Here is a 17,245-nt window from a genome sequence, read left to right on the forward strand (position 1 = left end):
GAAGCTGTGTTGTTAGGCAGATCTTGACCTAGTTGGTTCTGAATAATTTGAAGATGGAACTTCCTTTTAGAAGACCCTATGGAACTTCCTTTTAGAAAGGATAACATTGCTTCCTATGTACAAAATACAGTGAGTTACTGGTCAGGGTAACAGCAAAATACAGATCTGATCATTCCTGGGTTTTATCATGTTATGACGTGGTATGATATGTCCTAGATTTGGTCTTTCTGTAATGGGTCAAATAGGATGGGGCAGGGTCAGCTCCAGCCCAGTAAGGTCCTTCCTTGATATTGGCATGAAGCACACCTGGAGGCAGTCAATCTGACGGTGACATGCCTATTGTTCTATAGCTAATTTTTATTTGAGAGCTTTGCTGACATGTGATGACATGTTTTCATGGGTTATCTCAGTCTAGTCAAATCTGTAGCACAGGTAGATGTCTTCCCATGTGGGAATGGCAAATTGGCCTGAGAAATGGAGACTGGAAGGCAGAAAGTCCAGGAGAAATCTAAAAAGGCCAATAGCTTCTCATATGTCAGTGCAGAGTCCAAGATATTTTAGCAAAAGAAGCAGCAGTAGGGAGTACCCAATGAAGATAAGGTCTATCGCTGGCACATGGCAGTACACACACCCACACACATACACAAACATGCACACACACTTCCCAGGAACGCACAGTTTATAAATGAGACTGATTTTGGACATAGCTGGCTCACCTCTGTCGCCTTCTAGAATTAGAGTGCTGCATGCTGCATACACAACTTTTGGTTGATCCAAAGGATACTCATGGTCAGTAACACAGTGACCATTCTATTTGTGTAAGGTGATTGTAGCTCTCACACTGGGCCCATGTCAGGTGCTCTCTCCCATGGGCGCATAGCTAGTCCCTTCCTTAGCTGTCTGTTTTCACTCTTGTCCACCGGCTTGGCTGTCATTCATAGCTGGGCAGGGTTGTTTTTTTTTTTTCTTTCCTGGCTAAAATGCATTTCCTTTTGTTGGTTTCCTAGAACACCAAACAAACAGACTTCTTGTCCCAAGAATGGCTCTATATGCCCATGTTTACCCCTTTTGGGATTCATCCACTAGTTCTACCCCGGAGAAGGGAGGAACCCAGGTACTCTGGCTTAAGCTGTACCTGGAGGTGTGTGCAGATGGCAGAGCTTCTCTGAATGGTGTCCCAGGGCGGCATGAGCTGTTGGAAGGGATGGGGACATTGCCAGGCAGCTCCCTTTGGAGAGAGGAGGGATTTGTAGATGAGAAAAAGAAATATTTGGGATGGGTTGAATGTCTCCCTAGCAGACAGGAGGAGGCTCTGTTATCTTCTTCTAGCAACTTTTTTTTTTTTTTTTTGAGACAAGGTCTCACTCTGCCTCCCAGGCTGGAGTGCAGTGGTGCAACCACCAGTCAGTGCAAGGGCTCACGCCATCCTCCCACCTCAGCCTCCCAAGTAGCTGGGACTACAGGTATGCGCCACCATTCCCTACTAGTTTTTAATTTTTTGTAGAGACAGGGTTTCCCTATGTTGCCCAGACTAGTCTCGAACTCCTGAGCTCAAGTGATCCTCCTGCCTTGGCTTCCCAAAGTGCTAGGATTACAGGCATGAGCCACTGAGCCTGGCCTCCTAGTATTTTTTAGTGGGAGAATTGATCTGATGCTTGGTGGCTTCTGAGATTGACATAACACAAGGGTTCCAACTGGCAAACCTATGATCAATGAATTTTTCCAATTAGCCACAGCATGCCGAGACTGAAGGGCTTCCCTGGGAACCGGCCTGGTGGGCAGGCAGAATGCTGTCTCTTCCTTCTCTTCATTAATGGAAAATCTTTTTTTTTTTTTTTTTTCAGTTAATGCCATTCACCCATTTCCCCTCAGTGTTGTCTTTCCTTTCCTCCCTCTTTCCCTGTACCTCTTAAATATTCACTGAGCACCTAATAGTATGTGCTTCTGTTTTTTTTTCTTACTGTTAATCCTCTCTCTTCCTAGAGAGATTTTGCTTAAGCAAAAATCTGTCAGATCTGTTCCCGCCGGCATAGGGCTGGGGAAGGGGACAGACCTCAATGGAGCAAGACAATCTGACCCTGAATAAATCCTGAGTTGCTCAGGGTAGAGATGGGGCAATAAACCCATTCCTACTTAAGCCACAAATAAAGAAACATGGGATTTTAAACAAAAAACAATCTTGAATTGCTATTGTTATTCCGTGAGCAGTCTGATGATATGCTTTGTGATAAGTCCATAAAGAAAATATCATGCCAATAAAATGCCCTGTTTCTCCAGCAAGAAAGCATGTGTATGTGTGTGTGTATGTGTTTTGCACATGCACGCGCATACAGATGTGACAAAGCAACTAGCGAAAATGCAAGGAGCACTGGATTATTAAAACTCAGCAAGCCAGGCTCTAGTCTTAGCTTGCTAGTCAGCAGCATGTGACATTGGGAAAATTACTCTTTATTCAGAGGTCTCAATTTCCTTCTCTGGAAAGAGAAATGGGTCTACTAAGTTAAGTAATTGTGTTGGTTCCCTTGGGCTGTGATGTTTAGAATTCAGTTGTGACTCAGTAGATCTTGTAGGTCCCAGTGCCAGTGAGCTTCTGCCTCATTGTACAGTCTTGTACACATTACATACCCTCAGGTTCTCTTTATATAAAAGGGGGATGAGAATCCTATGTTCTTACTCTTAGGACCAGCTGGGATGGGGTAGGGGGACAACTATCCCAAAGGCTGTTTCTCCTTAGTTCTGACGGACAACCAGAAACAAAAGAACAGGAAGAATCTTGTTGAGAAAGAAGAAAAATTCTGCTGGGAATGTGATCATTCTCTGTCACTCAAGTTGGAAACCAGGGAGACACCCTGGGCACTCTTCTTTTTTCTTTCCCTCTTTTCTCTTCCTCCCCTTCCTCCCATCTTCTTGGTCACTGAATCCTGTCCATTTGTCCTTCATAAATTTCTTACCTCTGTGGCTTCCTTGACTTCCCCACATTCTGGTTCTGTCCTGCCCTGAATTACCCCCCCTTTTATTTTATTTTATTTTATTTTTTTGAGACAGAGTCTCACTCTATTGCCCAGGCTGGAGTGCAGTGGAATTATCTTGGCTCACTGCAGCCTCTGCCTCCTGAGTTCAAGTGATTCTCCTGCCTCAGCCTCCCATGCAGGTGGGACTACAGACTTGCACCACCACGCCTGGCTAATTTTTTCTATTTTTAGTAGAAACAGGGTTTTACCATGTTAGCCAGGCTGGTCTCGAATTCCTGACCTCAACTGACCCACCCACCTCGGCCTCCCAAAGTGCTGGGATTATAGGTGTGAGCCACTGTGCCCGGCCCCAATTTCTGTAATTGCAAAAAAATTACAATTATGTTGCTCCAATGTCATAGCCTTCTCACTGGTCTTCCTGACTGTGCCCCAAAGCTGCATGCCCCTTTACGCTAAAGTTTTCTGTACACAGCACCCCACTACCCATAGGACAAGGTCTTAGGTATTAGCCAAGGCCCTATACTGCCTAAGCCCGTATCTATCCCAGCCTATCACATATTGTGCCTTTACCCAAACTCTTTGTTGCAGCCAAGTAAACTATTCACTCCCTGACATGCCATGCACATTCCTGATCCTCTGTTCGTCTGCCATTCTCCATACCTGACTCGTTCTCTCCCTTCTTGTCCAAGTCCAATATCTAGCTCAAGTCTTGTCTTCTCCATGAAGCTATCCCTGTCTGCCAAGCTCCAGAAAGCATTGCATACTAACTCTTTTTCTCCGCTTTGCTTTTCCTATTTATTGTCTCTTTATGCCTCTTTCCTCCTGCCCAAATTAAATCAGAAACTTCTCAAGAGCTATAAATTACATTGTACAATCAATAAGATTTGCTTTGATGATAAAGATGATGACACTGGTATAAAAATTACCTTGGCTTAATTCAGTCATTCAAGTCCAAGTTCTTGACTGTCAGTTCTAAAGCTGTCTCTGAAGACCATTTTCTAGCCTGAATGAAATACTGCACTAAAGTGTAGCTAGGGATGGGTGTGGTGGCTCATACCTATAATCCCAGCACTTTCAGAGGCTGGGGCAGGAAGATCCCTTGAGGCCAGGAGTTCAAGGTTACAGTGGGCCACGATAGTGCCACTATACTCCAGCCTGGGTGACAGAGCAATACCCTGTCTCTTAAAAAACCTTAAAAATAAAATTTAAAAAAATGTAGCTAGAAGGAATAATGTCTGAAGTTTTCTCTTTTCTCTTCCATTTTCCTTGATTTAGAGCCCCCACTGCCCATCAGAAGCTGGAAAGGAACAGAGAGAGCCAAGAGATCGTAATGAACGACTAAATCTTAGCTCATTTACAGTTGGGAGAAAATAGCAGTTCAAGCCTCCTTTTCCAGCCTTAAGACAGAACTTCAATGCCTATTTCCCAGATGCTGAAAGAATCTTTCAGAAGCAACAGAACCCATGCTTGCTTCGTGCCCAGGCTTGCGAAGCTGCCTTCTTCGGTGTCTATGCTGGAGGGAGGCTGGTGTCCTGAGTAGGTGCCCTGAGAAGGCGTCCTGCCCTGCTTGCTGACTAACCCACAGAGTGGGGCAGGGTGCAGGGTGTGTGCTCCCCAGGACTTACTGTAAATGGTTGAATTCTCACTACTTCCCACCTGGGGCTCCGCCCTGATGATTTTGGGGTACATGAGGATAACAGATGCTCTGGAAGATTGTGGTGGAGGCTGGAATGGGGTGAAATGCTCAAATAGTCTGTCTGTGATGGAATCCCTTCCACTCTGGTGGGAACCTGGGGAGGGTGAAGTGGTTATTGCCTCTCACTCTTCGCACAGTGCTAGGAAGGGGACAGAGGCTGGGGAGAGGAAGTGAAAGAATCTTCACTGTCCCACTCTCTTTTTCTTCTCTTAATGAATACAGGCTTTTCAAGAGGCCGTAAGCGTGCACTGTAGAATGTCCTACTCAGCGAGCAACATGGCCTCTGATAGGCCTCTAACAAAAGATAATCGTGACCAGGTACCCCTGAAGGAAACTGAGATTCTAAAATTTATTTGATATCTTACTTTTTTAAAGTGAAAAATTTTTATTCTGGAACAATTTTAGATTTACCATATTGTTACAAAGATAATACAGAGTTCCTGTATACTCCACACCCAGTTTTCATTATGATTATCTTATTTTACAATGGTACATTTGTCACAGTTAATAAAGCAATATTGTTACATTATTATTAAGTAAAAGGTCAATATCTTACATTTTAACTTTCAAATTCATGCTTTTATGTCCCACTCAAGAAATTTTCTGTTTGTTTTTATATAAAAATTTAAAATTTACTTCACAGCAACCTACAATGGACACACCAGGAATGTGAGCCAAATGTAACCTGTGCTCTGTGTTTTCTGGGCCACTGCGGTGTTCCCTGGGGGAGGCACCCAGCTTGGGCCTACGAGAGTGAGTTCAGAGCGGAGTCAGAAGGAAACCTCATAGGGCCCTGATGACCCTGCTCAGTGGCTGTGTAACCCCAAGAGTTACTCAGTCTCTGAGCCTTGGCTTCCTCTTCTGGTAAGTGGGAGTAGGAGCAGCAGCCTGCCTCACAGGGTGCCATGAGGATAAGCTCGGCTCAGGCATGCAGACACGTAGAGCATGATTCACATGACGTCATTAGCATCAGGAGCATCCCTGAGACAGGAAGGTGAGCAGCGACTTCAGCACGAGCTGGTTCTTGAGATGTCATGCTTTCACCCTCCCAGCCTCTGAATCTCCACTTCCAATCCTGAGGAGGGTCAGAAGCTGAAACTGAAAAAGGAAATGGCTTCAACCCCACGTCCTCATAGTTCACAGACAGGGGAGACAGAAAGGGAAAGTTTCTTTTTTTGGCTTCTGCTGCTGGGCATTCTCTCTGTCCTGGTGACTGTGTGGCTCTCCAGTGAGCTGCTTGCTATCTGATGGGAAGAAAAAAGGAGATGATGGGGGCCATGGCACCACCCTGTCCCCAAGGAGCCAACTCTAGTTTTGCCCTCTTTTGGTCACATGGATGTGAAACAGTCCATCTTCAGCCTGAGGACAGCAGCTGGCCCAGGCAGGGTTTCTGCTCTTGAACTCGGCAACCTAGGCTAGTTGCTCCCACCTCTCTGAAGTCCCTGTGGACCTGGCTACTGCATAGCTGATGATGTCTGTCTGCTGAAATAAAGCCTAGCAGAATTTCCTAGCCTGACAGCTGAAAACTGGCCTGCATTGCTTATAGTAACTCATGTTTTCTCTTTTCCCTTCTTGCTACAGATTTCAGGAGGCCTATTTTGACTTCAGTACCTGGCACCCCATGAGGTGATGGTCCCACTGTTAGCTTTCCATGTCTAAACTCTGAAATTTTGCCCTGAATTTCGATCCAGTGCCCGAGGCACTGCCACTCTTGGCAATTTAATCATGGTCCTTACTGGATTTCACATCCTACAAATTCAACTGGCCCTTCTAACCCCTGCAGTGGGGTAAAAGTCCAGCCTCTCCCTCCAGCCCCAAGTTCTAAAACCTGGCGCCGGCCCACCTTCATGAACCCTCCCATTTGTGGCCATGTCAAAAGAGAAAATGATGAATGGGTAAGAAAAACAGAAATTGATCAAATCTGCCTGAGATTCTGCCCTCCTAGAACTCATCAAATCTGTAGCAATAAAACTTTACAGCCTCAGATTAGGGATCTGCAATTCCCTGCTCACAGCTGCAATGAGAGCAAGAGACCATGACCTAACAGACTCAGTTGGGACGATTCCCGCTTGTGGGATGTTTTCAATGTGTCACACAATCCTAGATTTCCTTGCTATTTTTATCTTTTGAAACATTCTCCAAGAAACCTAATGTGGAAGTTCCCTTTTTTAACATAATTATGTTGTTTCACTACAAGTTGATGGGGTTCAAGAAATCATTAATTGGGCTACTTTAAGAGCACAATGTAATTCCAATCTGCAAAAATATAGGAAATGTGACATTCTCTAGAAATGGAGTTAAGCATAGATCTAGGACTCATAAATAACAGGGCAGTGTTTTGACCCTGGTGATATTTGCCAAGTAAATATAGCAAGGGGATTTTAGTCAGCCTGGCTTTGCCTCATCCTGATTTATATTTGTCTGATTCTTTTAAAAAGTAAGCTTAGAGTTTGAACCACATTTCAGAAGCCTCTGGTTCAGTGATTCCCAAAGGCTGCATCTGAATCAGTGGAAAGCTTGGGAAAAATACAGGCATCCAGACTCTGCTCCTGGTCTACAGAATTCCAGCTCTGGCATTGGAGTTGGAGAACCTTTATTTCTAACAAATCTCCTGGGTGACTCTGACATACAGGCAGATTTGGAAACTACTAATCTAGCTGAACTTTCTACCCTCTGTAGGATTCCCCACTACATCCTTGCTCCTCAAGGTATGATCCAAAGTCTTATAGCATTGGAATCTTCTGGGAGCTACTCAGAAATACAGAATCTTAGGCCCCATCCAGATGTACCAAATCAGAATCTGCATTTTCACAAAATTCCCAGGTCATATTTATTTACATTAAAACTGACAGATGGTCATCAAGTCACTGCTTGAATACTTCCGGGGTTGGGGAGCTCAATATTTACATGGCAACCTGCTTCATTGCTGGGAGGCTCTAATTATCTAGCTCTGTCTTATAGCAAGCTCACTCACTCATTCATGCATTCATTCTACAAATATGGGCAGACTCTAAAAAGTTGACCAAGATGACATAGTCACGTGATCACATTTCAGCCATTTTTAAATTGCAGTTCATAGGCAGAGAGAACCTCTTTTTTTTTTTTTTTTTGATGGAGTCTCACTCTGGCTGGAGTGCAGTGGCTCAACCTTGGCTCACTGCAACCTCCGCCGCCGGGTTCAAGCAATTCCCCTGCCTCAGCCTCCCGAGTAGCTGGGATTACAGGCACTGCCACTGCGTCCAGCTAATATTTGTATTTTTAGTAGAGACAGGGTTTCACCATCTTAGACAAGCTGGTCTTGAACTCCTGACCTTGTGATCCACCTGCCTCGGCCTCCCAAAGTGCTGGCATGAGCCACTGTGCCCCACCAAGAGAGAACTTCTCTTAACAGAGATGTATTTTCTAGTTTTCACATAGGCCAGTGTGAAACTAAGGGCCTGTCTCTTGTAGAACCCTACTGAGGGCTGTAAGAAGTTGGTAACACAATGCAATATCCTGAATTTTCCCCACCATCCTCCTAATGCAACAGCCTGCATAGTATGTGGTCCCCATTCCCAGACACATCAGTGTAACTCCTTCCTATCCAAAGTGTGGTCCATGGCTCAGCAGCAGTGGCACCACCTGGGAGCTTGTTAGGAATGCAGACTCTCAGTTCCCACCAAATCAGGATCTTCATTTGAACAAGATCCCCAGGTGATTTTTTTTGCACATTAAACTTCAACAGGCAGAGAAACCAGTTCTATTTCACAATCCCTTAAATAGGATTGCTAACTTTCTAGCTCATGATCAAGCCCTATTTCTTCAGCCAATTCCATCAAGTATAAGCCTGTTAATTGCAGCATGCCTACTTCCAGGTACACATTCCGTATTACTTAGCATGCATTTGCTGGGTCCAGGTCAGCAACAAACTAGCTCAAATCGGCTTAACTAACAAGGCAAATTTCAAATTGAATGCTGGGCACATGGATGGTGATTATACGATTTGTTCCATATTTGTGTTGCTGTTGTTGGTGTAATTTTTTTTAGTTGTGGTAAAATACACATAATATAAAATGTACCATCTTAACCATGTTTAAGTGTACTGTTCAGTTTTGTCAAGTATTCACATTGCTATGCAACCAATAATTGTTCCATATTTTTTGATCATTTGAAAAAAAAAAAAAAAACCTCTAACAAGAATCCAGGGATAGGATTGACTTCAGGGTTGACTTACTTCAATGGTCCTGGCTTCCTTCACCCTGCAGTTCTCCTGGCTTTGCCTCCTCTCAGCTTCAACTCCATCCTTCCCTTGCAGGCGAAATGGCACACAATCCCCTGCAGGGGAAGGCAGAGAATCTCACAGAAGAGAAAGAATAGCTTTCCCAGAAATCCTGGCAAGCCTTTTCTTACATCTCACTGGCCTGAATTGGAACATGTGCCTGTTCCTTAATTGGCAAAGATATTTTAAGGGTCATTAGATTATTGGTCTAGAAAGATCACTTGGCTTTAGGGTGGGGAAGAGGTGGAGGGTAGGACTGCAGAGAGGAAGGTCAGGAGGCACCCTGTTGCAATGATGAAGGTAGGAACTAATGGTATCCTGGAAAGAGGTAGCGCCTGGTGGTCCTGAAGGTGGAGAGCTGGGAAAGGATTCCAGAGATGTTAATGCGATTGAAATCTTAATTTTCTTCTGTTCAAAGACTAAAAATACCTTTCCCTTCACCCTCTCTCAAGAGAGCAATTATAGCTTTGTGTCCTGGAAGGCAGAATTTTCTTTGTCTTTGGGAAGATTAACAAGCCTTTGTTTTGAAAAAACAAAATAAACAAGCAAATAAACAATAGACCAAACTAACCAAACAAATAACAACAAACAAAAACACAAGTGACAAACAAACATAGCTCACAGGGCTAGGGAGCTCAACTGAGGTACGGTGGGGGGCGGGGGAGGGAGGAGGGAGAATGGAGAGGAAACTGGTAGGTTGCTGAAGCCTATAGGGTTGGAGAGATTGGTAGTTACCTTGGAGATGCAGGACCAAGAAACAGGGAATTTCAGCTCTCTCGCAGCATTCCTGCATGGGGCAGGACCTCTGACAGGGTGGCACATGGATATCTGGGACTGGACTCTATAGGCTGTGGTCTTTGGAGGCCAAGTTAGTCACAAGGAGGAAGATGGACATGGTAAGCAGACAGCAGCCTGCTCAGCTGGGAGCTTGGGGCATGACCGCCCCAGCACTGACCAGCATGGATTGGAGGCCCCTTTCTGGGGCATAGGAACTCTGCACTGAGTCCAGGAAGTGGAAGGGGCCACAATAACAGCATTGAACATCGCATCAGCTCTGTTGAGGAGGAGCTTGGAGACAGGTTTAATTTAACAGTATAAACTATTCTAATTATTCATATATAATGATAGTGACAAAAGGCAGCCAAATGCCTAGACAGACAGGGTTGGGTACCCACCTCCAAGTCGAAGACAACTTAAATCCTGAAAGCAAAGCTACAAGTTAAATCCTTGGACTGGATTGAGAACTTGTCCTCCTGTTTGATGTGCTTTCCTCTTATTGATCCCCATCCTTCACCTATTTCACATATATCTAGCTTTTCCTAATCGGTTTTCTACACAGTCGTGCTCATCTTTGAGTGGTGTTTTCACTTTAACTTTTTTTGCATACTCACAAACCAATCAGCACACACTCCCCATCTTGTGCCTATAAAGACCCCAGGCTCAGTCGGTAGAAGAGGAGACTCCTGACTTTGTGAAGAGACAACCTGACTTTGGGGAAGAAGACCTGCCCTTCTCATTGCCTCTCCTGTTCCCGTATCCACTGAGCCATTTTTATCACTCACTAAAATTCTCCACCTTTGCCATCCTTCAACTGTCCATGCGACTTCATTTTTCTTGGACCCTGGACAAGAGCTTGGGACACTTTACCCGGAAAGGTTGTCACACTGGCCCTTTGCCCTCACTGGTGGAGGGCAGCTGCCCCACGTGATGAGGCGAGGGGCCAACTGAACTGTTAACACACCGCTATCCATGGACAGTGGAACTAAAGGAGCACTGTAACAACCCCTCTGGGCCTTTGGGATTTCGGGCACCCTTAGCTGGGTGCCTCTGCAGGCCCTGCATGGAGGTTGCTCTTGTGTTGGCACTAGGAGTGGCTGGCTGGACCCCACACTCACTCACTCATGTGCTCCCTCCTGCAAGGGGTTGAGCGTGGTGGGCTGAGTAGAGGGGGTACCCCTGCTGTAAGTCCAGTGAAGGGGCTGAGAAAAATCTTGCATCAGTTGTAAGACAGTTGAGACAAAATACACCCATGCCCCAGCACCCAGCTTTGCATTTGCTGTTTCATCTGCCTGGAATGCTCATTCTCCAGATAGCCACATGGCTCATTTCCTCACTATCTTTGAGTACTTGCTTAAATATCACAGTCTTAGTCAAACTTTTCTTTTAAAAAATGTCAAACTCTTCTTTTTCTACAATTTTTTTTTGCTTTTTTGAGACAGGGTCTCGCTCTGTTGCGCATGCTGGAGTGCAGTGGCACGACCACAGCTCACTGCAGCCTTAAACTCCTGGGCTTAAGCAATACTCCCACCTCAGCCTCCTGAGTAGCTACAACTATAGGCATGCACCACCATGCCTGGCTAATTTTTTTTTATTTAATTTGTGTAGAGAGAAGGTCTTGCCATGTTGCCTAGGCTGGTCTTGGCCTCAAGCAGTCCTCTTGCCTGGGCCTCCCAAAGTGCTGGGATTACAGGCATGAGCTACTGTGTCTGGCCTTCCTCCTGTAATTCTTATTACCTTTGTTTTCTGTTGCTTATAACAGAATGCATGAAACTGGGTATCCCTATAAAGAAAAAGAGTTTCTTTCTCACAGTTCTAGAGGCTGAGAAGTCTAAGGTTGAGGGGTCACTCTGGTGAGGGCCTTGTTCCTGGAGAAGACTCTCCTTAGACTGGTGCAGGGTATCGCATGGCGAGGGGCTGAGTGTGCATGTGCCAGCTCAGGTCTCTCACCAGTTCCCCTCCCATGATAACCCATTAATCCATCAGCTCCTTAATTCATTAATCCACATTGGGGATTAAGTTTCAACATGAGTTTTGGAAGAGACATTCAAACCATAGCATTATTCTTTCTTGCTTTATTTTTCTTCGTGGAACTGACCACCATATATTGTACTATGTTTTACTTTTTTGTTTGTTTACTGTGTACCTACCCCAACCATAATGTAAATTTCATGAGGTCAGAGACTGTTTAGTATACTACATACTCCAAGACCATCAAAACACAAATTTTTTTGAATAAATTAGGTGAATTAATTAATGAGTTATGGCACAAACTCTTAACTACCTCCCAATGTGCTGGGATTACAGGCATGAGCCACCATGCCCGGCCTATTTATTATTATTATTTTTTTATTTCTTAAAAAAAAGACTCAACCAAGTGGTATTTATACATATATTTTTAAACACCCATGAATTTTTACTGCTACCTCCAACTCTGATCCAGCATCACAGGGTCCATTCTTGCCTTCACCCCTTTCCTTATTTATAACTTCCTTCTCAGACACAGAAGTGGTACTCATTATCTACCACATATTTACTTATTTGTTTAGTGATAGTAAATACATAAAGTAGCTTTAGAATTGCTAACTCAACTACTCCGAGGAATAAATTTACCAACTAGAGTACAGTGTTTGTGGACAGATCTTTCTGTCTTCATCCTTCAGCTTTCAGCCAAAATAGTTTTCCAAAGTTACTTAGGTTGGCTCTTTGCTTCCTCACCCCCTTCAGTGTGGTTAGATGAGTCATCTATAACAGAGTCATTTGTCATAGTCTGCATTCCATTTTAAGTACCCCTGACAACCTGGTAAATAGCTTAAAATTTACATACAGTAAAATTTGCTCACTGATACACTTCTGTAGGTTTTTAACAAATGCAGCAAGTTGTTTAGCAACACCACAGATTTACAACGGTCTCATCACCCCTAAAATTCCCTCACACTGCCCTTTATACTCAATCCCTATCCCCACACCCAATCCTTGGCAACCACTGATCTATTTTCCATCTCTATAATTTTTCCTTTTTAAAGAATGTCATATCAAATATATTGTACAGTAGATAGTCTTTTATGTCTTGTTTCTTTCACTGAGCGTGATTTTGAGATTCATCCATGTGGTTTTATGTATCAGTAGTTACTTTGTTTTTATTATGGAGTAGTATTTCATTGTATAAATATTATACAAATTACACAATTTATTTAAACATTTACACATTGATGGATATTTGGACTGTTTCCAATTTTTACTATTATAAGTTGTTATGCACATTTACATACAGGTCTTTTTGTGGACACATATTGTCATTTTTCTTGAGTAAATACTTAGGAGTGAGATTGCTGGATCATATGGTATGTAAATGTTTCACTTTATAAGAAATTTCCAGTTTCCCAAAGTGGCTGTGCTATTTTGCATTCTGATAAGTAATTATGAGAGTTCCAGTTGCTCCACATCCTCACTAGCATTTAGTATGGTCTAACTTTTAAATCTTAGCCATTGTAATGTCTGTGGTATCTTTGTGTTTTTAATATATAATGTTCTGATGATTAATGATATCAAGTATCTTTTCCTGGGTTAATGTCAGTCATATATATTCTCCGGTAGGTTGTTCAAATCTTTCGACCATTTAAAAAATAAGATTGTTTGTATTATTATTACTGAGGCGTAAGACTATATATTCCAGATATAAGTCCTTTATCAGATAGGTGTTTTGCAAGTATTTTTCAGTGTGTCTTGTCTTTTTATTTTCTTGACAGCGTCATTTGAGGAAAAGATGTTTTGCATTTTGATGACAATTGATTTTTTCTTCTATAGTTTGTACATTTTGAGTCCTAAGAAAATATTTACCCAACTCAGGATCTCAATGATCTGTCCCTATGTTTCTGTCTAGAAGTTTTATTGTTGTAACTATTACTTTTTAGGTCTATGATCCATTTTGCTTCAATTCATTAAATTGTGTAGGGTAAGGAGTTGAATTTTGTTCATCTTTGTATTTGTTTTGCTTATTCTAGCATTATTTGTTGAAAATGCTGTCCTTTCTCCATTGAATTACCTTGGGACCTTTGTCAAAAATTGATAGGCCATCTATGTACAGATCTATTTTGGACTCTTTTTTTTTTGTTTTTTTCTTTGAGACAGAGTCTTGCTGTGTCGCCAGGTTGGTGTGCAGTGGTGTGATCTCGGCTCACTGCAACCTCCGCCTCCTGGGTTCAAGCGAGTCTCCTGCCTCAGCCTCTGGAGTAGCTGGGACTACAGGTGCATGCCGCCACACGCAGTTAATTTTTGTATTTTTGGTAGAGACAGGGTTTCACCATGTTGGCAAGGATGGTCTCGATCTCCTAATCTCTTGATCCACCCGCCTCAGCCTCCCAAAGTGCTGGGATTACAGGCGGGATCTTTTTCAAAATTCTTTTAACCATGTAACTCCTTTGCATTTCCATATAGATGTTAAGAGTCAGCTTGTCAATTCTACAAAGAAACCTGGTGGGATTTTTACTGAGATTTAGATCATCTTGAGGATAATTACCTTAATGATATAGATTCTTCCAATCCATGGACATGTTATAGTACTCTACTTTATCCAGGTCTTCATCTTACCAATGTTTTGACATTTTAAGTGTACAAGGCTTGCATATATTTTGTTAATTTTATGTTTTGTGCTTTTTGATGTTATTTTAAATGGCTGTGATTTTTAAAATTCAAGTTCAAATGGTTTGTTCCTAGTATATAGAAATACCATTGATTTTTGTATATTGACCTTGTATTCTATAACCCTATTAGTTCTGCTGGCATTTTTGTAGATTCTTTAGGATTGTTTAGGTTCATATTGTATGTGGATAAACACAATTTTACTTCTTCCTTTTAAATTATGTTCACTGCAGCCTCGACCTCCTGGGCCCACGTGATCCTCCCACCTCAACCTCCCAAGTAGCTGGGACCACAGGGATGCACCACCAAACCCGGCTAATTTTTTTATTTTTTATTTTTAGAGACAGGGTCTCCCTATGTTGCCTCAGTGGGTCTAAACTCCTGGGTCTAAACTCCACTGTGTCTAGCCCAAGCCATTCTTGATATCAGGGTACAAACTCCTTTGAGAATCTGATAGAAGGTATGAACTCTTTCTAGAAAAATCCCCCATTCAGAATTCTAGGGAAAGAATTCATAGACTTCTTGAATCCCACTCATGGATCTCAGTTTTAAGAATCCTGGTTCATGCAAATCAAGACCACAATGAGACACCATCTCACACCAGTCAGAATGGCAATTACTAAAACGTCAGGAAACAACAGATGCTGGTGAGGCTGTGGAGAAATAGGAACGCTTTTACACTGTTGGTGGGAATATAAATTAGTTCAACCATTGTGGAAGACAGTGTGGGGATTCTTCAAGGATCTAGAACCAGAAATACCATTTGACCCCGCAATCTCATTACTGGAAATATAAGCCATTCTACTGTAAAGACACACGCACACGTATGTTTATTGGAGCACTAATTACAATGTCAAAGACATGGAACCAACCCAAATGCCCATCAATGATAGACTGGATAAAGAAAATGTGGTACATATATACCATGTAATACTATGTAGCCATAAAAAGGAATGAGATCATGTCCTTTGGAGGGACATGGATGAAGCTGGAAGCCATCATCCTCAGCAAACTAACACAGGAACAGAAAACCAAACACTGCATGTTGTCATTCATAAGTGGGAGTTGAACAATGAGAACACATGGACGCAGGGAGGGGAACACCACACACTGGGGCCTGTTGCAGAGTCTGGGGCAAGGGGAGGGAGAGCATTAGGACAAATAACTAATGCATTCAGGGCTTAAAATCTAGGTGATGGGTTGATAGGTGCAACAAACCACCATGGCACATGTATACCTATGTAACAAACCTGCATGTTCTGTACATGTATTCCGGAACTTAAAGTTAAAAAAAAAAAAAAAAAAAAAAAGACACTCTGACACATGCTACAATATGGATTAGGTATCTAAAACAGTCAAATTTCATAGAGAGAAAATGTAGAATGGTAGTTGCCAGGGGCTGGAAGAGGGGAATGAGGAGTTACAATTTAATGGGAACAGAGTTTCAATTTTCAAAAATAAGAAAGGAGTGGCGATGGATGGTGATGATGGTTGCAAAACAATGTAAATGTACTTAAGACCAATAAGCTGAATATTTAAACATAAAAGGATCCTGATTCATAGAAATCAGTAAACAAAACATGAAAACTTAGTTTACCTATATAAAAATAATATTAATTATGGTTGCTTACTCAAATAGCTTATATTTCCATAACATGTGGTATAGAAACTATTTTGCATATAATTATGTTAGATTAACTTTATTGTAAGTTGGATTTGGTTATAAAATTAAACTAGAATCAGGCTCCACTTTATCAGCTGTTATGCATGTGGCACAGATTTCCTACTCACAATTTTAAAAGGAAACATTAGAGAGACCATTTCTTAGGAGCTAGAAAGGTGCCTTTTGTTTTATCTGTTAAAATTATTATTTCCCAGGTTGGAAATGTGTGCATTTATGGAATCAATTGGTAGGTGAGAGGCTGTGAGGCAAACTGGAAGGTGGTTAGGCTTCAAAAGACAGAAGAACTTGGGCTGGAATCCCAGTACTTTTACCACTTGCAAGCTTAGCAAGTCCTTTAAACCCTGGCCTTCACGAACTTCACTCTTAAAGTGAATAAAAGTACCTTTTTGAGAGGCTTCTACAAGGATTTGGGACAATGCAAACAAAAGTGCTCAAGCTGCACTAGATCCTAAATAAATGGTGCTATTTATGGTGAGTCGGTATTACACAACTAGTGGCTATGGCACCCAGAGCTTCCAATGCCAAATCATCAAACTGGCATGAGATTCCCGAGTCCAGGGGACAATTGCTTACTTTGTTGGAGGAGGACCAGATGTGAACAAGGCTGATAAATGTTGACATTCCCAAAGCGCAGGGACGCCAGACGTGAGGTTACAGCATGTCCTTCCTTTGCTAGTCCAATGAAGCATGACTTGTGAATGTCACTTTTTTGGCTCTTCAGGAAGCCAGTGCAGTAACAAAGTGGCTTAATGATCCAAAACTAACACACACAAGGTAAGAACCAGTTCAATAATAACATCGTTTCCTTCCTTACTGTTGACTTCCTTGTTTTTTCTTTCTTTGCTCTGTGAATGTCAACACAAAGACTAATAAATCTTCTGACACTTTTTTTGTCTTCCAAGAATACATTTTCTTGTCTGGCTAAGGGCCATCACCTTCCCTGACTCCTTTGGGAATAATGGGTGCATTGCTTACAGTCACAACCACCGATTTTCAGGCCAAAGTTTTCACGCGTTCGGTGGAAGGCAGTGTGGCATGGTGGAAAAGGTAGAGGGCGAAGACTCAGGCCACCTGGTCCCCATCATCATTTCTGCATCTATCTGTCTATATGAGGTGGGCTGATGGCTGTGCCAGTTTCCTCATTTGCACAGCGCACGAGGTCCCGCTTTGGGTGAGCTTTTTTCGCATACATGGTAAGCGGTGATCGGCAGGACCCC

General features: G+C 42.7%; 1 protein-coding gene across 3 annotated transcripts in view; it reads right to left on the reverse strand.

Moving 5' to 3' along the window:
* The window catches only part of LPO (lactoperoxidase), a 48,173-nt gene extending 31,296 nt beyond the window's left edge, over positions 1-16,877 (reverse strand). Inside the window, exons 1-3 of one of the 3 annotated variants that reach the window (XR_008515129.2) lie at positions 16,602-16,877; positions 8,882-8,982; positions 4,788-5,766 (exon numbers count right to left, since the gene is read on the reverse strand). Coding sequence is in view for 1 of the 3 variants with exons in the window: in XM_054535654.2 (XP_054391629.2) it covers position 16,602 (1 nt within the window). In the remaining 2 variants the exon portion in view is untranslated. Of the gene's footprint in view, positions 1-4,787; positions 5,913-8,881; positions 8,983-16,601 lie in introns of those variants that run through there. The other 2 variants (XR_008515128.2, XM_054535654.2) reach the window with 2 other exon arrangements.
* Positions 16,878-17,245: the final 368 nt, after the last annotated feature.

Source organism: Pongo abelii, chromosome 19, assembly GCF_028885655.2.
Source record: "Pongo abelii isolate AG06213 chromosome 19, NHGRI_mPonAbe1-v2.0_pri, whole genome shotgun sequence".
NCBI classification, from domain to species: Eukaryota; Metazoa; Chordata; class Mammalia; order Primates; family Hominidae; genus Pongo; species Pongo abelii.